Here is a 25565-nt window from a genome sequence, read left to right as displayed (position 1 = left end):
ATAGTTTGGTTAATTGCGGCTAAACCGTTTGGCTTTTTGAATATTCAACCCAAATGAAAATTGTGTTTACTAACGCATACCGTTTCAAATCTGTTTCTTGACTGGATACCGGAATGATTTATTTTTTAACTGTTCTGAGCTTTGCTGAGATTTTAGCCACTGAAGCTTTTCTGTGAAAGATGCCGAGATCTCATAACATAATCATTTAATTCTGCTGTGGTACACCAAGAAAATACATAAATAATACATGCAACATGTTTGGGCTTGTAAAACAAAACAAAAATGATATATATATTTTTTTAATTTACTTTTTTTTTTTAGATACATTTTTCATAATGTGCATCAGTGTTACACAGAGCAGTCACCATTCCACAACATCTTGAAGAATGGATTAACAATGAAATTAGTGTGTGTGTGGGGGGGATCATACATTTTAAATATTAAATATGAATAGCTACTTGTGAAGACTTTATCTTTTATGCCAAAAATCATTAGGATATTAAGTAAAGATCATATTTCATGAAGATATTTTGTAAATTTCCTACTGTAAATATATTAAAGTTTAATTTTTGATGTAAATGGAACGCTCATTTATTCAGCTTTTAGATGATCTCAATCTCAATTTCAAACAATTGACCCTTATGACTGGTTTTGTGGTCACATATTACAGATTTAATCAAATCATTCCAAGGTCCTCAGAGACGACCTCCGGTGTTTGGCTTAGCTTCTTTTCATGGAATGGCTGAGGGGTTTTGGGTGGTTTGTTAACTTTGCTGTAGATGGGTTGGTTCTCCTCAGGCATTTTGTTTTGTTGAGAGTTATTATTCTGAGTTGACTGTACAATCTCAGGTACACTATAAATGGGCTCCTCAGTCTTCTGGTTAAGTCTTTTACTTGTGTTTAGTTTGACATGGTTGTACACCTCAGAGTACACAGGTTCTTGCTGCTTGCCATTGTTTGGTGTTGTCTTGACAGGCCGGTAGTCAATGGTGTCGGTCGGTTTGGCTTGGACACAATTGTTAGGTTTTGGGCGGATGACATCTGCAGGATCAGAATACACTGGTTCTGATTCATCCCTATGATGAGACGGGAGAGGATCTGTCTTTATATCTGCATACACAGATTCATGACTGCCTATTAAAACTGCAGGATTTGAATACACAGGCTCAATCAAGCTAATACTGCCACCAGGGTCTGAGTGTGTGCTTTTTGAGGAGCTAATGGAATCTGCAGGGTTTGCATACACAGGTTCGGTTAAGCCAATAGGACTTGCAGGTTTTGTATGTACAGCATATATGTTTAGGCCAAGGACATCTGCTGGATTAGGGTTCAAGGGCAGTTTTGCATCTGAAGGCTGAGGGCTGTTGCTGCCCTCCGTATCAAGCAAAGTAAAACTTTCCGGGCGTCTGGGCAGGGGTGAGCGAGGAGAACGAGAACGTGGAGAATGTGGCGACTGCCTGTCTCCAGTAACAGCAAGGCTCTTCTGTTGGCGAATAGCCGACTCAATAATACGAAGGATCTCGTCACTCTGTCTGGCCTCAAAGTTAAAGGTTCCAGGACCCGATTCACAACGCCTGCCTGCTTCTATAGAAAACAGCATCTAGAGAGGAACAGAGAGAAAGTCAAAAATATTTGTAAGCACTCATTTAACATGTTAGCTATAAGTTACTATAAGAAAAAAATAGTTTATTGTATTAGGCTACATGTCATTTTAACATACAATTTTGTAAAGTGTATAGTTTTTAGAATAATGTTTAAGAGACAGAGCAAAAATACAGTAAAAATAATTTTGTGAAATATTATTACAATTTAAAACAGCTGGTTTCTAATTTAATATATTTTAAAATGTAATTTATTCCTGTGATGCCAAAGCTGAATTTTCAGCAGTCATTAATTAGTCTTCAACATCACATGATCCTTCAGAAATCATTCTAATATGCTGATATTATATTTTTTTGTAACATTGTAAATGTCTTTACTGTCACTTTTGATCAGTTTAATGGGCCCTTGTGGAATAAAAGTATTAATTTCTTTTAAAAATCCTTACTGACCCCAAGCTTTTGCCTTGTAGTGTATAATTAATTATAACACATATATAACATACTATATACACATAAATGCAATTAACAATTAATTTATTTTAGTTTATAGTATTAAACATGAATATGCATGTACCTTTTGGGTAATTGTTGTTAAAATTATGTTTTTTGTTTTGCTAATAACAATATGAGTCATCTTATAATTCATCACACAAACAGAAGAATCGCATCTGATTGTATTTTACTTAACAGAAATAAGATGAAACTAATTATTTATGTACATGAAGTATTTTCTGCTGACCTTATCTCGGCCATAGCGGCGCAGCAGCTTGTATGGCCACTCCATTACAGTCCTCCTGTTCTCCAGATCTTGAAGAACTAGCATGTCCTCACCAGCTTGTAGCCAGTACTGTCCATTCAGGCCACATCGAACTGAAGCCTCGTTCTGCAGTACACCCACTTTAAACTCGCACACTAAAACGAAAGAGACATCGAGATCAGAATTAAACCTTAAAAAGCTGTAATTCAGAGGTCAAAGGTTATACCATCTGTTTAATGTTTTAAACCAGATCTGCATCAAGGTAGTTCAGTGTTGTCTGCTGGCTTGTTAAAAAAATCCAGTCTTTATACAGCAATGACGTGGTGAGAGTGGCCTTTTAGGAACATGACAGCATGAATGATACATTTGACCATTGTTTGTACTCACATTGTTCTCTGGACATGTAGATCTGATTGTCTTCCATAAGAGGCACTGGCTGTGGTGCACTTTTAGTGTGTTTCTGTGAAATTACGAATACCGTGAGAAACACTAGCAGCAGGGAGTGGAGTCAAGGGTACTGTACTTTAAATAACCAGTTACGTGGCTGGAATGATCTGCATTTTTCATTGTATTGGGATCTTGAACTTTATACCGCTTAAATGGTTTGTTGTTTCATACTGTTTAAAGGTTTGGAGTCCATAACATTTTTTTGATGTTTTTGAAAGAAGTTTGTTTTATGCTCAGCAAGGCTATATTTATTAAAACAAAAATCCATTCAAAACAATAATTCTTTTGGAAGAAAGAATAGAAAGTTCAAAAGAACTATATTTATTTGAAATAGAAATCTTATAACGTCGTTAATGCCTTTACTTATCTTGACTCTTTTGTATAGTGCATCCTAGCTGAATAAAAGCATTTCGTTTAATAAAATCTGACCCCAAAATTTTGAATAATAGTGTGTAATAAAAACATATCTGAAAAAATCCAAACCTGAAAGGCAATGTTACATATTATGGCCACCCATTCTCCACAGCTTTCTTTCTCTGCTGCAAACACAAGCTTCTTGTCCTCTGTCTCCACACAGAAAGCAGCCATGTTTTCCCCTGGACAAGCCTCTGCGTGAGGAGGCAGCTTGACGACAGTCACGCAGTCGGCCAGACGGACAACTTTCCTCTCTGGATGTCTTCTGACCACCACAGTTGACCGTTCATGAACGGCCTCTGATAATTCTAACCGTGCGACGCCGTGCCGACTAGCCGGATGAAGGGCCAACCAATATCGCTTCCACTTCTGTTGAGAACAAATAGAATATTATTACTTATATTATTTATTATTTTCCTTCATCCATGTTTCTGCTATACAACTACAGTGATATTTATCACATTTAATAAGGTCTAGTCCATTAGGTGGAATTTGTGCTTCAGGTAAGGAACATGTCTCCGGATTGCTAAATATTAGCATTAAAAAGATCTTAAAAAGCACTTCACGCTGGAGGTATGGATGTAATAATTACTCACTCAGCCAATCCCTCATTTACCTCACATGTATTGTGTGTGTAAGGCAGGGCTTGAATCTAGTACTACGTGAAGTGCACTTTCATGAGGGCGTGTGTTTGCAATGGAATGTGCTGTAATACAAAAAGCAAGGCAGAGATGTGCACACCAAGTTTCAACTTGTAGAGGCAGTCTCGTTCCATCGATCTCATAGCAGAATATAACCCTACACCAGAGAGTTCATGCCATGGCATGGTGAGTTATATTAAAAAGGTACAAGCAAATATCATCAGGCTTAAAATCATTGTATACATTTTATATGACTGCCCTACTTTGTTTCTCCAATCTTTCTGAATGCTACAAACCATAATATTAATAATACGTGTAACATCATTGTAAACTATTTTAATAAAACGGTTTTATTTAGATCAGCTATGAACATTTTGTAGTTTTAGACTTGAGGTTGACAAACACAAAAAACATCTGCCTGTTTTCAATAGCAAAAACATAAATGACAACGATCTAATGATGTCCCTTACCTCACCATGTTTCTGATGTTGTAGGTAAACTTCACCTTGTTTCCTGTGAGTGTCCATGTCTGCTTACTCTGACAGCTCAAAAAAGTGCTTTAACAAGTAGTGTATCCTGTCCCAGCACAATGTGACCTCCTTTAACTGTTAAAACATATAACCAAGCCTATTACATGAGTTAGAGTATTGTACACTTAGACTCCACCTCTTAATGAAAAAAAAAACTGCCACTGTTTGATATCGAGCAATGAATATTCACTTGATTTGTGTCTGAATTATAAATTTGAATGTTTTTCTTATTTCCTCAACATTTATGGCTCAGTTTGGCCTAATTACAATATATAAACATCAAACAGCTAGATAATATGGCAATATTCTAAAAAAAACTTTATCTCAAAAACATGGTTTTGGACTGTGCATCTTCACTTTATACTCCACCTAGGAATCACTCTCTGCAGTTGGACATTAAGTATAAATAAACATATTAAGATAACAAATATTTAGTTTTAAATCACTAATTAGAATCACATGCCCATATTTAAACTACATACTTCAGAACAGCAGAGGGCTGTAAAACGGCAGTAAATTGCTTACTATATTTTTGAGGGGATGAATTTCACTATTAATTTAGCAAAAGTAGATGGAGCAGTTTTTAATATTTAAGAAGCCTTGTAATTCCAAAGTTAGATTACTTGGGTAAACCAAATAGTGCTCTAAGCAAATACATAATAAAACGCAAAGAGTCATACAAAGAAAATGTATCTCCAAGTGGCTTTGGACTGATGTTTAGGCTGTCCAGTTAATGGAGTAACCACGAGACTAAAAAATTGGGCACGGTTTGCTGAACTGGTTATTTTGAGTATGTACTCTACATTTATTAACAAAATCTTGACAGTATTTTCATATGTTGACCAATTTTCATCATACAATATATTCTCCTCTGGGGAGCCTTTTTGCTTTACACTTTGGGTAAAATCTCGTTTAAAAATGTTTATATAATGTTTGCACCATTTGTAATCAAAATGTATTTGCCCTAGAATATATTTTTAAAACAATATCTTTACCCCACTAAATCATCTTCTTAAACTTCTCAATAACTGAATTGAGGTGATCATGAGGTTATACACCTCGGATATGGACAACTATAGTGACACAATATATTGAAATTTAACATTTTAAAGCATTTAAAATGTAGTATGTTTCTTTGGAAACCCTCCTTAAGCACATACAGAGCTAGCGGAAACATTTTGTACAGTCTCCAAACCTCACTTCAGAAGTACATGCACAGACATAAACGCACAGCCAGACACAGTATTATCTTAGTGAGCAATAGTCTATGAACAGTCATTCACAAACATCTTTCTCACTATTACTCAAAGGATTAAGTATATAAAACCCGTCATCATCCTCTGACAATTCAACTGTTGAATGTCAGAGACTTAAGGTAGCAAGAAATAGTCACAACAGTGTGTCCAGACTCTTGCTCATCACTTCATCTTGATTGCTTTTCATATCTTCTGTTCCACAGATCTCTGGCCAAATTTATACTGTACCCTTGCCAGCTGTAAGGGAAATCTGGACCCCTTTAATGCAAGGACAGTTAATATGGTAAAAGATCTGCATACATCTAAGAAAGTGTCAGAACAATACCTATGAGACAAGGTATCTTGGTAAAAAATCATGGTAAATTATTTTATAACCATCAACGCAATACAAAAAGCTTAAAGGATTAAAAACAAAACGAACAAAAAGAAACTGATGCAGCACTCTACAATTAAATAAATATAACATCCATGAATCAAAAATGGAATGTTAGGTATGAAATACTCTTTGCCCTTATAAGCAGAAATAATACAAACCCTTTTTCCAAAAGGTGGAGCAGTTTCACAATGACACGCGTTTCATTCTTTAGTGTCTGATTAAGCAACACATGGCATGTTTGTCTGCACTTGAATAATCCAAACAGTGCTCCAAGCAAACACATACTAAAATGTAAGCAGTCATGCAATGAAAATTTGATGTCTAGGCTCTCCAGTCAATGGAGTAACCACAAGACAGACGCTGGGGAAAATCCCTCCTTCAATGTAGCAAAAAAGAAAAGGTACTGCTGACAAGTTACAATATAATGCATCTGTCAATTAAGGGAATAGCTCACGCAAAAATTTAAATGTGCTTAGGCCAAAACATTTCCAAACAAATATGTTGGTTAATTTTGATGTAAGGGGACAATAGGGGATGGACTTACTCACAGGCAGAAAAGTTGTTTTGGGTTTGTTTTGGTCAGATGTGACGGTTTGAAGTGGAACTGGAGTTGTGTGGATTAAAGTGGTGCTTTATCAGCCGTTTGGACTCTCATTCTGATGGCACCCATTAACTGCAGAAGATCCATTGGTGAGCAAGTGAAGTAATGCTTAATTTCTCCAAATCTGTTCTGATGAAGAAACAAACTCATCTACATCTTGGATGACCTGAGGATGAGTAAATTCAAGCAAATTTTCATTTTTGGCTTTACTATTCCTTTAAGAACAATGATCTGACATTCAGATGTCATAAAATAAACAAATTATTTGGAAAAGAACCCATTTCGTAGCCGCTGAACTTAATTTTTTATAAATTTCACATTACTGAAATAATTTAGCTCACCATTTGATCAGCATTTAATCTTCTGCAGGCCTCTAACGACCGGTCCAGTTTGCGTGAGGCACTGTAAAATCTCACTGGTCTACTTGTTTATCTCCCCTGATACCAGCCAAAAGACTGGTTGACAACGCTCAGGGCTGAAGTTTAGTTTACTTTATTTTAAATGCACAAACACAAAAACATGTCCAAGAGGGAACCTGCTTGTTTTATTAGATTTTTTTTTCCATTTTTGTTAATGTTGCACACTGTGACAGAACTTCAACAGAGGAAGGAGAAAAGAAACCGGAAAAACTGTTTCTGTGAAAATCCCTCAAAGTTACTGAAACCACGCCTTCTTTCTTTGCGTGCACATTTGGACGTATTATGCAAATATTCCCACATAGTGACCTAGATATGTGGGGGCGTGTTAGAACGAGGCGTTTTAGGGGGGCGTGGCAGAGTCTTAACTTTGATAAAGAATATCTCTTTGGTTTTGAGACTTTAGTCTTTGCAACTTCAGGGATCTTATCTATGCACAATCAGCTTGTAACACTCCAAAGAGAAAGGAAAACTTGAACCCCTTTAAGTTACTGAAACTTATTGAATATATATTTATGTACATATATTTTAAAATATAAATTATAAATATATTTATTGGCCATGTGTATTAAAATATATGTAAAATGTATTTAAAATATATAAGAAATATACATTTATTATATAATACAGGTCAAACATTTTTTCATGTTTTTGAAAAACATCTCCTATGCTCACCAAGTCTGCATTTTTTTATTAAAAGTACGGTAAAAACAGAAATATTGTTACATTTATTGCAATTTGAAATTAAAATGTAATTGAAATTCAATTAAAAAATCTGCATATTAGAATTTCATATTAGATTTTTGAAGGATCATATAACACGGAAAAGACTGAGTAATGGCTGCTGAAAATTCAGCTTTGCCATCGTAGGAATAAATTACATTTCAAAATATGTTGAAATGAAAAGTTGCAAAAATATTTTACAATATTACTTTTTTTTTAAGTATTAAAAAATTTTTTTTCATCAAATTATTCCAAACTTTTGACTGGTTTATATTTATTATATTTATGTAAGTATTTAGCCATATAGGAATCCACTTTGTATTCTTCCATTTCTTCTCAGCCACCTTTTGGGTTGTGTGTGGTCACTCTGACACTTTCAAACGACTGGTTTGAGCCTATTCAGAACATCAAGGCAAACCTGGACCAGATTTTCAAGCAACGTCACCTGAGCAAAAACCGCTCTCGTTCTCGTAACCGTGAGAGAAGGCACCCGTATATGCCACGAGGACCCAGGGGCCAGACTGATCAAATTCAGCTCTACTACTCTTCCTTTGGCATTGTGTCCAATCCTGAAGCCGGACCCCCTCGATGTGTGGAGGAAGTATTGCAGCAGTCTGAGAGGAAGTTTCACTACGTTGGTCCTGTGGGACTCGAAGATCAACAGATCAACAAGACCGAGCAGAGCTCTAAATGTTTAGACAGACAAGTGGAGGAAAAACTTTGGTTGGATTCCAATGTGCTAATTGTCTTCAGCAAAGGGCCTGTACGAGCTGGACGACCAGTAAGAGTGTCAGTAAACCTGAGGGCAAATTTTAGTGTGGAGTCTCTGACCATTATGTAGCATTAATATTATTACATAAAATTTCTCAGCACATTTTATGCTATAATCTATTGAATATTACTGTTCACTTTTTTTTTCTTCCAGACTGAAAGTGAAAAAAGGGTTGTTGTCTCTGGAGGTCCATCCAGTCACAAACTCTGACCTGTGGCTGGTTAATGTAGAAAAGACAACGGGATCAAAACGTGACGTTATTTCCATCATTAACCACAGCACTGGTACCCATCCAGACAACACTGGGTAAGAGGAATAATTACTGACTCTAGAATTAATCACTACTAATCTATTATATATCAATATATTATAGTATAGAAAAACTACCGTTCAAAAGTTTAGTTTGTTTGAAAGAAAAAAGACTTTTATTTGGCAAATTTGCATTAAACTGATGCATTAAAATGACATTAAAGACATTTATAATGTTACAAAAGGTTTCTTTTTCAAATAAATGCTGTTCTTATGAACTTTCTATTCATAAAAGAATCCTTAAAAAAATATTTTCCATTTTTTTCCCCCCAAAATTTGTTTCCACAAAAATAGTAAACAATGAGAAATGTTTTCAATATTGATAATAAGAAGAAATGTTTCTTGAGTACCAAATCTGCATATTAGAATGATTTCTGAAGAAGCATGTGATTCTGCAGACTGGAGTAATAGATCCATCACAGGAATAAATTACATTATAAAATAAATGTATAAACTAAATAAAATAAACACCTAGGATATCTGCCAGCCCACCCTTTTATAGCTGGCAAAAACCGGGCCTGCTGACAAACATTTATATTAAAATTACTGTAATATTGAAGCTTGTGTCATGTATTTAAATATACTTGTACTTCATGTGCTGTAGTTTAGCTTTTTGTCAACACATTCAAATAAGTGTACTTGTTTAAAGCATGACATGATATACATCACAAACCTGAGGGCTGCTTCAGTGTAAGAGTCACTCAGTTTGGGTTGCTACACCACACCTCCTTTTTCTCCCACAGTATTGCGGAGCAAAGGAGACAATGAGTTCACACATTGCAAAAGACAGAGCAGGCAGCACAGTACATCAGCAAGTTATTCAGACCAGTCGGGTCTGTAATTTGTTGTAATTTATACTCATGCATGCTGAGTAGTCAGCCTCTCTCTCTCATCTTGTAATGTGTGAACACAGGCAGGCAGGTCAGTGAGTTACGGTTATGGTTACACTCTGTGTCTCCCCAATGTGTTTAGGTTAGTAACTAATATGTGTAGCAATAAGTTAGCATTAGCAGTTATTTGTTTTGTAGCACTGCAGCAGTTATTGTACAGCTTTTCACTGTTTTCTGAGACAAGACAAAAGGACTCTTATCCCAATGTGGGCGACTAACTCCAAGCTGAAGTTGGCAGCCCTGCTGAAAGCTAGTTCAAACAACAATCTGACATCCAAACTTTTATTTTTGTCTGTGTCACTTTCCTTGTGTTATAGCACTTCTGCTCTAAGCCAGGTATCCTGTCTCTCATTTGAGGCTTTACACAGAAACTTTGACGTAGCGAGGACTGTCACTGCTAGCTGGTGGGTGGAGTACTCAACACGCAAATTTGCAGTATCACCACATGGGCCAGTGACAAGCTTTTTCTCCTTTACTGACAGAGAAGTGTTGGGCATTGCCCCCATCACAGAGGTATATCAGCAAGATATAGTTAATTTCCATATGCATCCAATAAATGATCATAAGGATCACTACCAGAATGAGAAGTCCCAATGTCTTCAACTTGTCTGAGACTGTTATTTGATGTTTGATGTAATATGTGTAAAGAACAGGAAAAACATAGTGTTTACTGAGATCCTATTATTTTCATTGGCAAGAGCAACACAATTATCAACACAGCCATCTTGACGAGCCAGCCTGTGTCACTTCCAGTCATTGTCCTAGCGGTGGACCTTGATGGCAAAGTATTAGATGTTACCAAAGCGGTGAAGTGTCATTCAGACAATGAAGATATTGTCAAGGTATAACGATTTTGGAGGAGGTCAGTTCTGATGCATAAAATATATAAATTCATCTAATGGCTCTTTTCTTGTATGGCAGGTGTCTCATGATTGCTCTGTGCTTTTTGTGGATGGGAGTGAATCAGGAAGGGGCAGGATCTGTGTGGAGCTGGAGTTTTTTTGGGGAATGCACAGTGGCTCTTTGTGCTTGGTTGTGCTTGGTTGTGCTTGGGCTCCAATAGTTCCACTGCGTGTGTCTCTCTCTGACTCTGTCCTGAGTCCCATTAAAGGCTGGAGCTACTACAGTGAGAGTGGGTAGGCAATATTTGGTTACACTTAACAATAAGGTTCCATTAGTTAACGTTAGTTAATGCATTCCCTTGTGAAACCGAAGCAAATCCTTTTAAAAAGAGTATTACGGAAATAATATACTTTTAAAAAAGACTATAATTAAGTACGAACTGAATATAATGTTTTTGGTCACTTAACTGCATGTTAATTGCAATTAAATGAAAATGGATTATAGTTTAAGTTTATATTAAATTCAATTAGTTGAGCTTAAGAGTGCTTTTGACCCACTTAAGTAGGACTTAAGTACATATTTATATGTAATTTCATAATTACTTCTATTGCCTTTCACATATGGTTAAAATACTGACAAATGTACTGACAAGCATTTATGGTAAACGTCATTTCTATTAAAACTTGTGTCATGTATTTAAATATATTTGTAATGATGAAGTTGAAATTTAGTACATTTAAAATATACTAACTTCAAATAAACTCATATTCATGAAAGTATACTCTCTTTAATACCTTTTAAGATTAAGATTTTAAGTAAATAGTTAGTTAATGTTAACTAATGTAGTTAACTAGTTATTCCTCTGCAGACTGTTCAAATGACTGTGCAAGGTAATGGCTTTGATCATAAGGAAATTGAAATGTCTCTTTCTTAGGTGTGAACCAGTTTATCAGAGGTCCACTATACAGATTTTGGCACAGTTCAGTGCCCAATCAGCAGCTCAAGGCCAACCAACCTACATGCTCGGATCACCCGATTGGTTTGTGGATGTGACTGAACTTGTCCGAGACTGGCTGAGGATAGAAAACCAGTATATTGCTGCTCTTGATAAACAAAAACATCTAATTGGCTTGAAGCCTGGAATTACATCATTATATGTTGGTATCTGAATTAAATATACCTAAAGGTTCACCCAAAAATGAAAATTTGATGTAATTTATGTCAATCCAAACCTGTCTTCTGCGAAACTCAAAAGAAATTATTCTTAAAAATGTCTCCGTTTTTGGCCATACAATTCAAGTAAAAGGGGTCCAACGTTGTTTTGGACCCCAATGGCTTTTATTGTTTGGACCTTCAAAATATCTTCTTTGGTGGTCTACAGAAGAAATAAAGTCCTACAGGACACAATATGAAGGTGATTAAATAACGACTGGATTTTCATTTGTTGGTGAACTATTCCTATAAATGTGGGCCTATCTTGGCCCCCCCCTCCCCTCCCATTGCTTCACATATTTCTGTTTTTCAAGGTGATATCAAGTCAGTGGGATGGAGTGCTTGGAAGTGCTAATGTCACTGTAACCTCTGAACCAGTCACTCCTGGTGACCTCTCAGTTCAGTTGGTGGGAGGGCTTGGCCTGTCCATTAATTCCAGCCCATCTCATCCATCTATTGTCACAGCAACAGTGGATACTCACAACACACTGTACAACCATGGGCAAGTAAGTATACTGTGTGCAAACATTTTAACACTAATATACCAGCCTTGTTCTAGTACTCATTATTTCCACTCTTTTTTATTAGGAAGCATCCATCAGTGTTTGGATCCAGTTTGATGATGACACCACCATACCTGTCTATGCCTTTAGTGGGATTCCCTATATTCTCCGGATCTCCTCTTTGGCTGAGTCTGTGGCTGCTGTGACACCTGCTCCATCCCAGCGCATTTTAGCACAAGGTGATGGCGGAGGGCCTCTTGTGAATGCCGAACTTCTGGTCTCCACTTGTGAACCAACATTTAACCACGTTGAACCGGAAGTAATCCAAAAAGGAAGTGAAGCAAAAAGATTGTCTAAAGGCTCTGGCTGGATAAGGGTGAACTTGAACATGGACTTTTGGCCAATGGGAAGTGAAGAAACCAACTTTGAGATGCATGATGTGACTGATATGTTTGTTGACTCCAACAATGATCTGTATGTTAACTTAGAAGATCAGCAAAATACGACGATAAATTCCACAAGTGTCTATGTTGTTGATAATGACTTGTTCAGAAGAAATGACTTGGAGCAGGCAGTTTTGATTCCCACCCATAAAGAGAGTGCCGTGTATTTATCTCCTGGGGTGGAAAAAGAGAGGAAAGAGGTTAAAACTGCTGATAGACAAGTAGAGATTGGCATTGGAGCTGTCCTTTCTCTTCTCTGTCTCTCTTCTCTCCTTTTCCTGGTCAACTGCCTGCCATCTGCACTGAGAGAACAGAGGCACAGAGAAAGCCCAGAGGGAAATGTAAAAGTCACTGTGGAGGAAGATGAGGAAACTGGAGAAGAGCAAGAAGAGAAGGTAGAGGGAAAACAGTGTGAAGTGGTAACAGGATAGGACAGAGGGGAAAGGAAATGACTTTTTGAATTTCAGAATATCACACATTGCATATTACTTTGTGCATATCCGGGAAAAGTATAATTATATATCATGTAATTATACTAGGCTACTGACCACCAATGTGAGTTTTTAGGCGAAATGTGGGAGTATGTTAATGTAAATGATGTATTTTTTGTAATTATTTACTGTTATTTTCATCAGTACAAGAAAAGACAATGCATAGTAATATGAATAATCATGCATTAGATACAACATATGAATACTACTACACAATATTAATCGTAACAAACTTTTTTATGAGCTGACAGTGTTCCGTCATACAGATCAAATTTCTAGGACTTTATTACCGTAATAGAATTGATGTGGTTCATTCCAATTACCATGGTAAGCAGAGTTAATTCAATTTCAACTGTTTTTGCGAATACAATGAACCACAATAACTACATAACGTAAACTTCAGCGTTAACAATTTACGCGAACCAGTATTTGTAGCTCTCCCTGGTGGTCTAGTGGTTAGGATTCGGCGCTCTCACCGCCGCGGCCCGGGTTCGATTCCCGGTCAGGGAATGACAGTTTTTTTTACAGTCGTATTGTAAGTTAAAAAGTTCTGAATAATATATTGTGCTGAAGTATTTGCGCATGTGAACACCATAGATACACAATTATAAGAATATCACAGAAAATCGTCTGGACAATGGTATGATAAAGTGTCGACTGGTATGTAAAATAAACAATTTTAAATACATTCTGTCTCATAAAAAAACACCATATATTTGAAGAAATTCAAGAGAATCAAGAAACTCATACGCACAAAACAAACCCTACGTTTTAATCAGCAGAGTGGCGCAGCGGAAGCGTGCTGGGCCCATAACCCAGAGGTCGATGGATCGAAACCATCCTCTGCTAAGTGTTTTATTTCGCTGTGTTTTTATTATTATTATTATTATTTCAAGCATTATATTTGGTTCCTTTTTTCATAAAGAAACCAATTTTTAATTCTCAGCTTCAACAACTTTTACAGTTTTATTTCAAATCTTAGATTAACATGAATCATAAAGGTTCCAAAAGATCTTTAAAGAAGCAACTAATTTACATAAAATCTAATCTTGCAGACATCTACAAGCTTTATAAACTAATTTCAACAGTTTCCACAGTGAGTTGTCAGTTGGAGATCTGGATATGCAAGATGCTGGAAAATATCAGAGCAACGCTTAGAGTTCAGGTTATGTTGGTAGAACTATTATCTGGGGGAAAAAAACATATTTACAAAAACACTTGCGCCCAACGTGGGGCTCGAACCCACGACCCTGAGATTAAGAGTCTCATGCTCTACCGACTGAGCTAGCCGGGCAGATACATAAAATCATTTGACCAATATATTCGAAACAGTCAATATATGCTTCTACCGCTGCATACACACCAATACTTCTATATGATTAAATACCTTTAATAACCATATTTACAGTACTTAAAAAAAGCTGACTTTTTGTATTGCAAAATCCGTTTATACCGTGCGGGTAATACAAAAGTAAACGCCGATGGACGCTCCATTTATTTGTGTTCGTGCACCACCTGCTGCTCGCTTTTAATATTACAATCCACGGACAGTCATTATTAAAACACACCGAAGACAAATTGATTTAACCGATGCTAATCTACCGACCTTAATCTTCCTACTAATGTTTCTATTTTTATTTTTTATGCCCCTTTTCTTTATTGTGTAAATTATTCCATGAATATTATAATGATTCCTTTGACATTCAGAAGACTGCTGGGTTCATAAGAGGCAGGAGTTGGAAGCCCTGCATTGTCATCAGATATGTTATATCAGACTCCTCCACAGGACGCCGACTGCTGATGGGTCTTTAGGTTGCAGATCCAGGCGAATCGTTTCCCACAGCGGGGACAGATGAAGGGTTTCTCTCCTGTGTGAACTCTTTGGTGTTTCTTGAGGTTGCCTGCCTCTGTGAAAAGCTTCCCACACGTGTCACACTTAAAGGGCCTCTCGCCTGTATGCACTCGCTGGTGGGTCACAACGTTGGACAAGCCAGTGAACGCCTTTCCACAGTACTTACAAACGTAGCTTTTCCGCCTACCTTTCTCCATGTGCTTTGGTAGCTGCAGCCCAGCAAGAGAAGCCCCAGGCTGAGTTAGGTTGGACATAATTTGGGGTAAATATGAAGGGTTTGTTCTAATTGCAGTCTCTGTCTGAATCACTTCGGGACTACTGATTTGCCCTGATGCTTCAGTTTGGCTTTGCCTCAAAATGGCAGCTTGATTCCACCTTTCCTCTTCTCTTATAGGTCCCTCTGCTGCTCCTGCATTGCTTACAGCATGTGTTCGGGTAGATGATGCTCCATCCCGTCCACCTTTGGAGCTTCTAATAGATGATACAGTCTCTGACTGAACCAGCATACAGTCTTGATCCTGGTCCAAATTTGTATATGAGCAGGATGGATGTGTGGGCCAGTGCGTAAAGCTGCTTTTAGGTTCTGCAGGTCTGTCATACAACAAGCAGTCTGTTCCTGACATTTCAGTGGCTGTCTTTTCTCTGCTGAGCAGAGGCTGGTTTGTGGGTGAAGTTCTGCTTTTCACCATTCCCTTGTGTAAGTGTCCTGAGCCTGTGAGAGCTGCAGTTTCTCCTGTTGTTAGACCCTTGCTGGGTCGAACCTGTGCAAACCTGTGGTACTGGTGCTGTTGAGAACTACTTTGACTGGACTCAGCAGTACCTGGATATAAATACGTTCAGATACTGTCAGAGTACTTTTAATCTGCAAATAGCTCTAAATTTAAGATGACATTTAAATCTGTTTAGTAAAGTTGTTGTATGTAGAGTTCATGCAAACATATGCAGTGTAAATATGCGTTGAAAGGTTAACCTTCATCTGTTTACTTTTTTACATTTACTCACCCTGTATCTGCAGTCCAGTGGATGGAGAAATGTTGGTTCTCTGGCTCCTATCCTGTCCATTTTCACTCAAATGGGAAAACTCCACCTCTATAGGCTGGAAACAAAATAAAACTACATTCATTTTTTTGTTGTTGTTGTTTTGATCCTAAAGTGGCTTACGTTTATTCTTTGCAGAGGTGATGTGACACTTTCCTCTTGGCACTCTTTAGCTCTGTCCTAGTTTTTTTGCATCTTAAGAGAACAGAAAATCAACAAACCTTCTCTGCACTAGGTGCACCTGTGCTTTTGGCTGGTGAGGTAGAAAGTCGTCCGCTACAATTTTCTGTATTTGACTCTGCTGAGGAAAGAGAATGAATGGTCATTTTTTGGATACTAGATTCCAGACCAAAGTATGACTAGTTCAGTCATGAAACTCTAATGTGCCTCTGACTGGCTTCAGCAGCCTCCTTTTTTCCTATCCTGGTTAGTATTTAATACCGGTCCTACCAGACTGTGTGCTCATCTTAACCCTCCTCCACCCCAGCACCACCTTCTAGATCTACGAGGTTTTTTATTGCTGCAGCAATTCACTGCCACTGTGTCTTATTGAGCAAGCCTTTATACTTGAGCTCTGTTGCAGCGGCAAATTCTTATTATAACAAAGACATTTAATTAAACACAAATGGTATCATACTATTCTACATCTGACTTGAGCACCAAAGAGAGGACTGCTTTTTTTGGCCTTCTACTCACCATCTTGCACAATTATGGCTTGTGTCTGGCTTCTTTCCCACTGGTCGTTCAGATCCTCCTTTATCACTATTGTTTCTGGCTCTCCGTCTTCCACCTGTCTTTGCTGCTGAACACATGAAACAAGGTTTTGTGTTACAAGATGGCCCTGGCTGGCACATAAACATCAAGGTAATTTACTAAAGCTTTCCATGTGTAAATTAACTAGGAATTTCTTATATATGATGAATTGTGTTCAGTGGATTGTAAGGGTGTCATAATGTTCCTAATAACTGAAGTTGGACAGTACAAAGAGCTGTGGATGTTTCTTTTCTTTTTTTTTAAAGAAAGGTGGGTAAGTATTTATGCTACTGTTGAACAACCAGAGTATTTATCAATGTTTCAGTATCAGTTTATTTATAAAAGCACTATTAAAACAACAGTGCATTGACCAAAGTGCAGTACAATAATGGCTGTGTTTCCTTTAGTGCAGTATGTGGATCTAATCATTCATCATAGTGTTATGGTTTTTCAAATGGAAAATCTGAAATTATGTTATTGCACAGTGCTGACTAAATTCTGGATATTAGTTAAATACGTTTTCACTGTTCTGATATTGATAAGTAACTTTTATACTTGTGGTTGCAAAGGCAGTGACCACCAGATGTTTCCATAAGGTTTTACTTCCTCCAACTACCTGCCTTCAGGGTCAATGTTCTTCAAAAAAACAAACACAAAATGAGTACAGAAATGTTTATTTAAAAATGTTCAACAGTTGTTATACCAAAAACTGCATTTCGACTAAGTTGCTTCACCTTTTTCTACAGTACACCACAGGACAGAGATTTACACGGAGTTTGCTAATTATATATATAAAAAAACACTTTGACTCACATCCCTATTGATCAAATGTACATGAAAATCGTGTATATAATTTAAATGAAAGTCTTATCCAGAAGAGATATGATGGTGGCATAAGACACACTCATTAGCAGTAATCTAGTGATCATTTATTGACTCCTCCTAGAGAAACCATTCCTTCTGCAGTTAACATATCAGGATGGTACTTCTGTTGGTGGTTTTTGAGGTTTCGTATCCAGGCAAACGTCTGTCCACACTGAGAACAACTATACGGTCGTTCTCCTGTATGGACTTTCTGGTGTTTTCGCAGGTTTCCCGCCTCTGAAAAGAACTTCCCACAGGTGTTACACTTGAATGGCTTCTCACCCGTGTGAATCCGCTGGTGGATCACAACCTTTTTGGGGCGGTTGAAAACTTTGCCACAATATGTGCAGGCAAAAAGTTTTTCACGAGGAACTCTGTCATTTCTAGTCTGACCAACTCTTTGTTGGTTAAATATGACATCTCTAGCATTGTGGTGGTAGCTGTCCATACCCTGTATCTTTGAAGATGTTGATGCCACTGCTGCAAAGTCATTTGTCACCAGAAGCGGATTAGAAGGCAAAAGGATCCTGCTATCCTGACGTTCCTCCCTCCCGTATTGGTGATAAACATGTGGAGCTTGGCTTTTCCCAAGTGCTACTTTGCTAGCCCACACAGAAATCTCTTCCCCCTCTTCTGCAGAGTCGACCTCTATGACCTCTGAACGGCGCAAAGTGTCTGTGCATTGGCTCTCAGCTGATCTTGCATTGTTCACGTACGTGCAAGATCGTAGCCGCAAGTCTGCATTGTCACTCCCTTGCATAAAATAATCCCTCATAGGACTGGATTTTCCATTCAAATCAAACTTTCCTTCAGCATGTAATTCTACGGGCTCTTGGGATATCACCTTAACACTCTCAAACTCTGGCTCAGATTTAAGCGCAGTGTCAGATCCACTGACCTCCAAAGTCGGCTGCTGCATCCCAGAGACCTGATCATCATCTTTCACCACCTGAACATCACCAAAACCTGCCTCTTTTACTCCTGAAAGAAGAGAAACAGTGTCAAGACAAGCTTTAAAATGGGTGCTGATAGTTACCCAACCTCTGTTAATTTTATAATAGGCGGCTTGTGTTCTTCTATCCACTCACCACCATCTCTGATGAACAGTCTCTGCTGTGTTTGGTCCTCCTCAAACATCTCATCCTTTATCAGCACTGTGTCCGCTTCTGATAATACTGCATCTCCTGTCTTTAATGAAAGGAAATCAAAATCTATATATATATCATACAGATATGTATGTTCAACAGTTGCAGCTGTTTCTATCCATTTATATATGACAGTCAATATATCTTAAATATATGATTTGTTTTATCTTTTTTTTGTTGTTGTCAATCTATGGATAGATCTACCTATAATGTATGTCTATATGAAAAGTGAATCTGCTAAATGCTTTTTAAAGCATGATGATATTAAGATATTATAGACATTAAAGTCATTAACATTTTGTGTAAATAGCTGCTTCGAACATCAGTATTATGGAAAGCGCTATACAAATACAGTGTACTTGATTCTAACAGTTTATCTATACATCTATCTATCTGTTGTAACCTTTGGGCACATTACTACAAATGTCACAATGAAAAGTGGCTAAACCAGTTACTGTGGTTATCATAAAGAGATAACGGCTTGCCTACCATATTGTTAGTTACATTTTCAACTTGCTGAGCAGCTGAGTCTGTTCCTCCACCTCTCCACAGTCCCGAGTTAAACTGAGCTCCATACAGCACGTCTGGGTGTGTGAAACAACACAAATCAGAATACTTGAACCACATTAGACTTATAATATATTTGGTGTGACAGAAACACTGACGGCAGAATATTTCATACAAGGTTTCATGATCGCACACCGTTAGTTTGGTTCCTGTATTTGTCTGACAAGGCGGCGCTCACTTGAACCCGGTTAGTGCGATTCAGTGAACTAATCCTCCTCTCTGCAAACCCTCGAGCCATCTTCAGCTCCAGTATGTGAAGTTTTCTCTTCAGCGCTTTGTTTTCACGCTGACATTGGGTCATCTGTAAGTTTATAACCGCGTAGTCGTCGTCTACGAGTTTGCATATCTCAGCCACCGCTGCATTTGCCAGCACCTCCATAATGGACGCTAACTGAGTCTGGAAAGCGATGCGATTAGACATGGTTAACGTTTACGCGTCCTACAGCACGTTTCAATAAACGTTCAGTGATTTGGCAGCTGGATAAAAATGATAGTAAATTCAAAAATGTAAAGACATATCTTCAAAACATCGTGGGAATAACACTCATTTGCTCGGGTTTGATATCGCTATGCACTTCCGGTCAGTAGTAGTGACGTAAAAACCATAAAGACTCTTTCACAGCGCACACCAATCTAGCGTCGACACTCTTCAATAATACATTTACTGAATTAATAAAACTATGACTGTTGTTTTGGCCACTCTGTTAGTTATAGTTTGGTTAATTGCGGCTAAACCGTTTGGCTTTTTGAATATTCAACCCAAATGAAAATTGTGTTTACTAACGCATACCGTTTCAAATCTGTTTCTTGACTGGATACCGGAATTATTTATTTTTTAACTGTTCTGAGCTTTGCTGAGATTTTAGCCACTGAAGCTTTTCTGTGAAAGATGCCGAGATCTCATAACATAATCATTTAATTCTGCTGTGGTACACCAAGAAAATACATAAATAATACATGCAACATGTTTGGGCTTGTAAAACAAAACAAAAATGATATATATATTTTTTTAATTTACTTTTTTTTTTTAGATACATTTTTCATAATGTGCATCAGTGTTACACAGAGCAGTCACCATTCCACAACATCTTGAAGAATGGATTAACAATGAAATTAGTGTGTGTGTGGGGGGGATCATACATTTTAAATATTAAATATGAATAGCTACTTGTGAAGACTTTATGTGAGACCCTTGACCACAAAACCAGTCTTAAGTCGCTGGGGTATATTTGTAGCAATAGCCAACAATACAGTTGTATGGGTCAAAATTATTGATTTTTCTTTTATGCCAAAAATCATTAGGATATTAAGTAAAGATCATATTTCATGAAGATATTTTGTAAATTTCCTACTGTAAATATATTAAAGTTTAATTTTTGATGTAAATGGAACGCTCATTTATTCAGCTTTTAGATGATCTCAATCTCAATTTCAAACAATTGACCCTTATGACTGGTTTTGTGGTCACATATTACAGATTTAATCAAATCATTCCAAGGTCCTCAGAGACGACCTCCGGTGTTTGGCTTAGCTTCTTTTCATGGAATGGCTGAGGGGTTTTGGGTGGTTTGTTAACTTTGCTGTAGATGGGTTGGTTCTCCTCAGGCATTTTGTTTTGTTGAGAGTTATTATTCTGAGTTGACTGTACAATCTCAGGTACACTATAAATGGGCTCCTCAGTCTTCTGGTTAAGTCTTTTACTTGTGTTTAGTTTGACATGGTTGTACACCTCAGAGTACACAGGTTCTTGCTGCTTGCCATTGTTTGGTGTTGTCTTGACAGGCCGGTAGTCAATGGTGTCGGTCGGTTTGGCTTGGACACAATTGTTAGGTTTTGGGCGGATGACATCTGCAGGATCAGAATACACTGGTTCTGATTCATCCCTATGATGAGACGGGAGAGGATCTGTCTTTATATCTGCATACACAGATTCATGACTGCCTATTAAAACTGCAGGATTTGAATACACAGGCTCAATCAAGCTAATACTGCCACCAGGGTCTGAGTGTGTGCTTTTTGAGGAGCTAATGGAATCTGCAGGGTTTGCATACACAGGTTCGGTTAAGCCAATAGGACTTGCAGGTTTTGTATGTACAGCATATATGTTTAGGCCAAGGACATCTGCTGGATTAGGGTTCAAGGGCAGTTTTGCATCTGAAGGCTGAGGGCTGTTGCTGCCCTCCGTATCAAGCAAAGTAAAACTTTCCGGGCGTCTGGGCAGGGGTGAGCGAGGAGAACGAGAACGTGGAGAATGTGGCGACTGCCTGTCTCCAGTAACAGCAAGGCTCTTCTGTTGGCGAATAGCCGACTCAATAATACGAAGGATCTCGTCACTCTGTCTGGCCTCAAAGTTAAAGGTTCCAGGACCCGATTCACAACGCCTGCCTGCTTCTATAGAAAACAGCATCTAGAGAGGAACAGAGAGAAAGTCAAAAATATTTGTAAGCACTCATTTAACATGTTAGCTATAAGTTACTATAAGAAAAAAATTGTTTATTGTATTAGGCTACATGTCATTTTAACATACAATTTTGTAAAGTGTATAGTTTTTAGAATAATGTTTAAGAGACAGAGCAAAAATACAGTAAAAATAATTTTGTGAAATATTATTACAATTTAAAACAGCTGGTTTCTAATTTAATATATTTTAAAATGTAATTTATTCCTGTGATGCCAAAGCTGAATTTTCAGCAGTCATTAATTAGTCTTCAACATCACATGATCCTTCAGAAATCATTCTAATATGCTGATATTATATTTTTTTGTAACATTGTAAATGTCTTTACTGTCACTTTTGATCAGTTTAATGGGCCCTTGTGGAATAAAAGTATTAATTTCTTTTAAAAATCCTTACTGACCCCAAGCTTTTGCCTTGTAGTGTATAATTAATTATAACACATATATAACATACTATATACACATAAATGCAATTAACAATTAATTTATTTTAGTTTATAGTATTAAACATGAATATGCATGTACCTTTTGGGTAATTGATACAAAAAGCAAGGCAGAGATGTGCACACCAAGTTTCAACTTGTAGAGGCAGTCTCGTTCCATCGATCTCATAGCAGAATATAACCCTACACCAGAGAGTTCATGCCATGGCATGGTGAGTTATATTAAAAAGGTACAAGCAAATATCATCAGGCTTAAAATCATTGTATACATTTTATATGACTGCCCTACTTTGTTTCTCCAATCTTTCTGAATGCTACAAACCATAATATTAATAATACGTGTAACATCATTGTAAACTATTTAAATAAAACGGTTTTATTTAGATCAGCTATGAACATTTTGTAGTTTTAGACTTGAGGTTGACAAACACAAAAAACATCTGCCTGTTTTCAATAGCAAAAACATAAATGACAACGCTCTAATGATGTCCCTTACCTCACCATGTTTCTGATGTTGTAGGTAAACTTCACCTTGTTTCCTGTGAGTGTCCATGTCTGCTTACTCTGACAGCTCAAAAAAGTGCTTTAACAAGTAGTGTATCCTGTCCCAGCACAATGTGACCTCCTTTAACTGTTAAAACATATAACCAAGCCTATTACATGAGTTAGAGTATTGTACACTTAGACTCCACCTCTTAATGAAAAAAAAAACTGCCACTGTTTGATATCGAGCAATGAATATTCACTTGATTTGTGTCTGAATTATAAATTTGAATGTTTTTCTTATTTCCTCAACATTTATGGCTCAGTTTGGCCTAATTACAATATATAAACATCAAACAGCTAGATAATATGGCAATATTCTAAAAAAAACTTTATCTCAAAAACATGGTTTTGGACTGTGCATCTTCACTTTATACTCCACCTAGGAATCACTCTCTGCAGTTGGACATTAAGTATAAATAAACATATTAAGATAACAAATATTTAGTTTTAAATCACTAATTAGAATCACATGCCCATATTTAAACTACATACTTCAGAACAGCAGAGGGCTGTAAAACGGCAGTAAATTGCTTACTATATTTTTGAGGGGATGAATTTCACTATTAATTTAGCAAAAGTAGATGGAGCAGTTTTTAATATTTAAGAAGCCTTGTAATTCCAAAGTTAGATTACTTGGGTAAACCAAATAGTGCTCTAAGCAAATACATAATAAAACGCAAAGAGTCATACAAAGAAAATGTATCTCCAAGTGGCTTTGGACTGATGTTTAGGCTGTCCAGTTAATGGAGTAACCACGAGACTAAAAAATTGGGCACGGTTTGCTGAACTGGTTATTTTGAGTATGTACTCTACATTTATTAACAAAATCTTGACAGTATTTTCATATGTTGACCAATTTTCATCATACAATATATTCTCCTCTGGGGAGCCTTTTTGCTTTACACTTTGGGTAAAATCTCGTTTAAAAATGTTTATATAATGTTTGCACCATTTGTAATCAAAATGTATTTGCCCTAGAATATATTTTTAAAACAATATCTTTACCCCACTAAATCATCTTCTTAAACTTCTCAATAACTGAATTGAGGTGATCATGAGGTTATACACCTCGGATATGGACAACTATAGTGACACAATATATTGAAATTTAACATTTTAAAGCATTTAAAATGTAGTATGTTTCTTTGGAAACCCTCCTTAAGCACATACAGAGCTAGCGGAAACATTTTGTAGTCTCCAAACCTCACTTCAGAAGTACATGCACAGACATAAACGCACAGCCAGACACAGTATTATCTTAGTGAGCAATAGTCTATGAACAGTCATTCACAAACATCTTTCTCACTATTACTCAAAGGATTAAGTATATAAAACCCGTCATCATCCTCTGACAATTCAACTGTTGAATGTCAGAGACTTAAGGTAGCAAGAAATAGTCACAACAGTGTGTCCAGACTCTTGCTCATCACTTCATCTTGATTGCTTTTCATATCTTCTGTTCCACAGATCTCTGGCCAAATTTATACTGTACCCTTGCCAGCTGTAAGGGAAATCTGGACCCCTTTAATGCAAGGACAGTTAATATGGTAAAAGATCTGCATACATCTAAGAAAGTGTCAGAACAATACCTATGAGACAAGGTATCTTGGTAAAAAAATCATGGTAAATTATTTTATAACCATCAACGCAATACAAAAAGCTTAAAGGATTAAAAACAAAACGAACAAAAAGAAACTGATGCAGCACTCTACAATTAAATAAATATAACATCCATGAATCAAAAATGGAATGTTAGGTATGAAATACTCTTTGCCCTTATAAGCAGAAATAATACAAACCCTTTTTCCAAAAGGTGGAGCAGTTTCACAATGACACGCGTTTCATTCTTTAGTGTCTGATTAAGCAACACATGGCATGTTTGTCTGCACTTGAATAATCCAAACAGTGCTCCAAGCAAACACATACTAAAATGTAAGCAGTCATGCAATGAAAATTTGATGTCTAGGCTCTCCAGTCAATGGAGTAACCACAAGACAGACGCTGGGGAAAATCCCTCCTTCAATGTAGCAAAAAAGAAAAGGTACTGCTGACAAGTTACAATATAATGCATCTGTCAATTAAGGGAATAGCTCACGCAAAAATTTAAATGTGCTTAATATCGCTTTCTCCAGTTAAAAAGTCATTTTGTCAGAAACATGCACAGATCAAGCAACGTTTACAAGCGAGAACAGGCCAAAACATTTCCAAACAAATATGTTAAAATGTAAGCAGTCATGCAATGAAAATTTGATGTCTAGGCTCTCCAGTCAATGGAGTAACCACAAGACAGACGCTGGGGAAAATCCCTCCTTCAATGTAGCAAAAAAGAAAAGGTACTGCTGACAAGTTACAATATAATGCATCTGTCAATTAAGGGAATAGCTCACGCAAAAATTTAAATGTGCTTAGGCCAAAACATTTCCAAACAAATATGTTGGTTAATTTTGATGTAAGGGGACAATAGGGGATGGACTTACTCACAGGCAGAAAAGTTGTTTTGGGTTTGTTTTGGTCAGATGTGACGGTTTGAAGTGGAACTGGAGTTGTGTGGATTAAAGTGGTGCTTTATCAGCCGTTTGGACTCTCATTCTGATGGCACCCATTAACTGCAGAAGATCCATTGGTGAGCAAGTGAAGTAATGCTTAATTTCTCCAAATCTGTTCTGATGAAGAAA

General features: G+C 37.1%; 4 protein-coding genes and 3 non-coding genes across 9 annotated transcripts; 3 read left to right on the top strand and 4 right to left on the bottom strand.

Annotated features, from left to right (window-relative positions):
* Positions 1 to 607: 607 nt before the first annotated feature.
* Positions 608 to 4485, bottom strand: LOC107551292 (docking protein 2-like). Its single transcript, XM_016232847.1, has 5 exons — positions 4331 to 4485; positions 3289 to 3588; positions 2746 to 2818; positions 2341 to 2513; positions 608 to 1600 (listed from the first exon to the last, which is right to left on the bottom strand). The coding sequence occupies exons 1-5, from the start codon at positions 4385 to 4387 to the stop codon at positions 677 to 679; spliced, it is 1527 nt and encodes a 508-aa protein (XP_016088333.1). The 5' UTR covers positions 4388 to 4485; the 3' UTR covers positions 608 to 676.
* A 1488-nt stretch (positions 4486 to 5973) lies between these two features.
* On the top strand, positions 5974 to 13173 carry LOC107552170 (transmembrane protein 132C-like). Its single transcript, XM_016234002.1, has 9 exons — positions 5974 to 5991; positions 8103 to 8445; positions 8516 to 8543; positions 10051 to 10246; positions 10432 to 10575; positions 10655 to 10869; positions 11511 to 11733; positions 12103 to 12294; positions 12377 to 13173. The coding sequence occupies exons 1-9, from the start codon at positions 5974 to 5976 to the stop codon at positions 13163 to 13165; spliced, it is 2148 nt and encodes a 715-aa protein (XP_016089488.1). The 3' UTR covers positions 13166 to 13173.
* Positions 13174 to 13663: 490 nt separating this feature from the next.
* trnae-cuc (transfer RNA glutamic acid (anticodon CUC)) lies at positions 13664 to 13735 on the top strand. The gene has a single exon. It is a non-coding gene; the product is annotated as a tRNA-Glu (tRNA).
* Positions 13736 to 14002: 267 nt separating this feature from the next.
* trnam-cau (transfer RNA methionine (anticodon CAU)) lies at positions 14003 to 14074 on the top strand. Its single transcript has one exon. It is a non-coding gene; the product is annotated as a tRNA-Met (tRNA).
* A 372-nt stretch (positions 14075 to 14446) lies between these two features.
* trnak-cuu (transfer RNA lysine (anticodon CUU)) lies at positions 14447 to 14519 on the bottom strand. Its single transcript has one exon. It is a non-coding gene; the product is annotated as a tRNA-Lys (tRNA).
* A 168-nt stretch (positions 14520 to 14687) lies between these two features.
* On the bottom strand, positions 14688 to 20023 carry LOC107551252 (zinc finger and SCAN domain-containing protein 2-like). 3 transcript variants are annotated; one of them, XM_016232793.1, is made up of 8 exons: positions 19580 to 20023; positions 19367 to 19461; positions 18821 to 18920; positions 18631 to 18713; positions 16812 to 16917; positions 16337 to 16416; positions 16080 to 16173; positions 14688 to 15897 (listed from the first exon to the last, which is right to left on the bottom strand). In XM_016232793.1, exons 1-8 carry the CDS (start codon positions 19863 to 19865, stop codon positions 14996 to 14998), a joined length of 1746 nt encoding a protein of 581 aa, XP_016088279.1. In that variant the 5' UTR covers positions 19866 to 20023; the 3' UTR covers positions 14688 to 14995. The 3 variants fall into 3 exon arrangements, with proteins under 3 accessions (XP_016088279.1, XP_016088293.1, XP_016088286.1); XM_016232807.1 differs by having other exon boundaries at positions 16337 to 16413; XM_016232800.1 differs by having other exon boundaries at positions 16812 to 16914.
* Positions 20024 to 20858: 835 nt separating this feature from the next.
* LOC107552160 (docking protein 1-like) lies at positions 20859 to 22897 on the bottom strand. The gene is made up of 2 exons (XM_016233992.1): positions 22841 to 22897; positions 20859 to 21851 (listed from the first exon to the last, which is right to left on the bottom strand). Exons 1-2 carry the CDS (start codon positions 22895 to 22897, stop codon positions 20928 to 20930), a joined length of 981 nt encoding a protein of 326 aa, XP_016089478.1. The 3' UTR covers positions 20859 to 20927.
* Positions 22898 to 25565: the final 2668 nt, after the last annotated feature.

Source organism: Sinocyclocheilus grahami, unplaced genomic scaffold (assembly GCF_001515645.1).
Source record: "Sinocyclocheilus grahami isolate Dianchi unplaced genomic scaffold, SAMN03320097.WGS_v1.1 scaffold17.1, whole genome shotgun sequence".
In the NCBI taxonomy this organism is placed as follows: Eukaryota; Metazoa; Chordata; class Actinopteri; order Cypriniformes; family Cyprinidae; genus Sinocyclocheilus; species Sinocyclocheilus grahami.
Note: the sequence above shows the minus strand (reverse complement) of the source record. Positions and strands in the feature narration are given on the sequence as shown.

What these genes read in the sequence shown, in the direction of transcription:
- LOC107552170 (XM_016234002.1), top strand. An exon ending in GATCAACAAGACCGAGCAGA is followed by an intron (nt 8,446 to 8,515) that starts GCTCTAAATGTT and finishes AATTGTCTTCAG; the next exon opens with CAAAGGGCCTGTACGAGCTG. An exon ending in CACTGTACAACCATGGGCAA is followed by an intron (nt 12,295 to 12,376) that starts GTAAGTATACTG and finishes CTTTTTTATTAG; the next exon opens with GAAGCATCCATCAGTGTTTG.
- LOC107551252 (XM_016232793.1), bottom strand. Translation starts at nt 19,865, where the DNA reads ATGTCTAATCGCATCGCTTTCCAGACTCAGTTAGCGTCCATTATGGAG. An exon ending in AAAATGTAACTAACAATATG is followed by an intron (nt 18,921 to 19,366) that starts GTAGGCAAGCCG and finishes CTTTCATTAAAG; the next exon opens with ACAGGAGATGCAGTATTATC. An exon ending in CACTGGACTGCAGATACAGG is followed by an intron (nt 15,898 to 16,079) that starts GTGAGTAAATGT and finishes ATTTATATCCAG; the next exon opens with GTACTGCTGAGTCCAGTCAA.
- LOC107551292 (XM_016232847.1), bottom strand. Translation starts at nt 4,387, where the DNA reads ATGGACACTCACAGGAAACAAGGTGAAGTTTACCTACAACATCAGAAA. An exon ending in AACATCAGAAACATGGTGAG is followed by an intron (nt 3,589 to 4,330) that starts GTAAGGGACATC and finishes TGTTCTCAACAG; the next exon opens with AAGTGGAAGCGATATTGGTT. An exon ending in CTACATGTCCAGAGAACAAT is followed by an intron (nt 2,514 to 2,745) that starts GTGAGTACAAAC and finishes CTTTCGTTTTAG; the next exon opens with TGTGCGAGTTTAAAGTGGGT.
- LOC107552160 (XM_016233992.1), bottom strand. Translation starts at nt 22,897, where the DNA reads ATGGACACTCACAGGAAACAAGGTGAAGTTTACCTACAACATCAGAAA. An exon ending in AACATCAGAAACATGGTGAG is followed by an intron (nt 21,852 to 22,840) that starts GTAAGGGACATC and finishes GTTCCTCTCTAG; the next exon opens with ATGCTGTTTTCTATAGAAGC.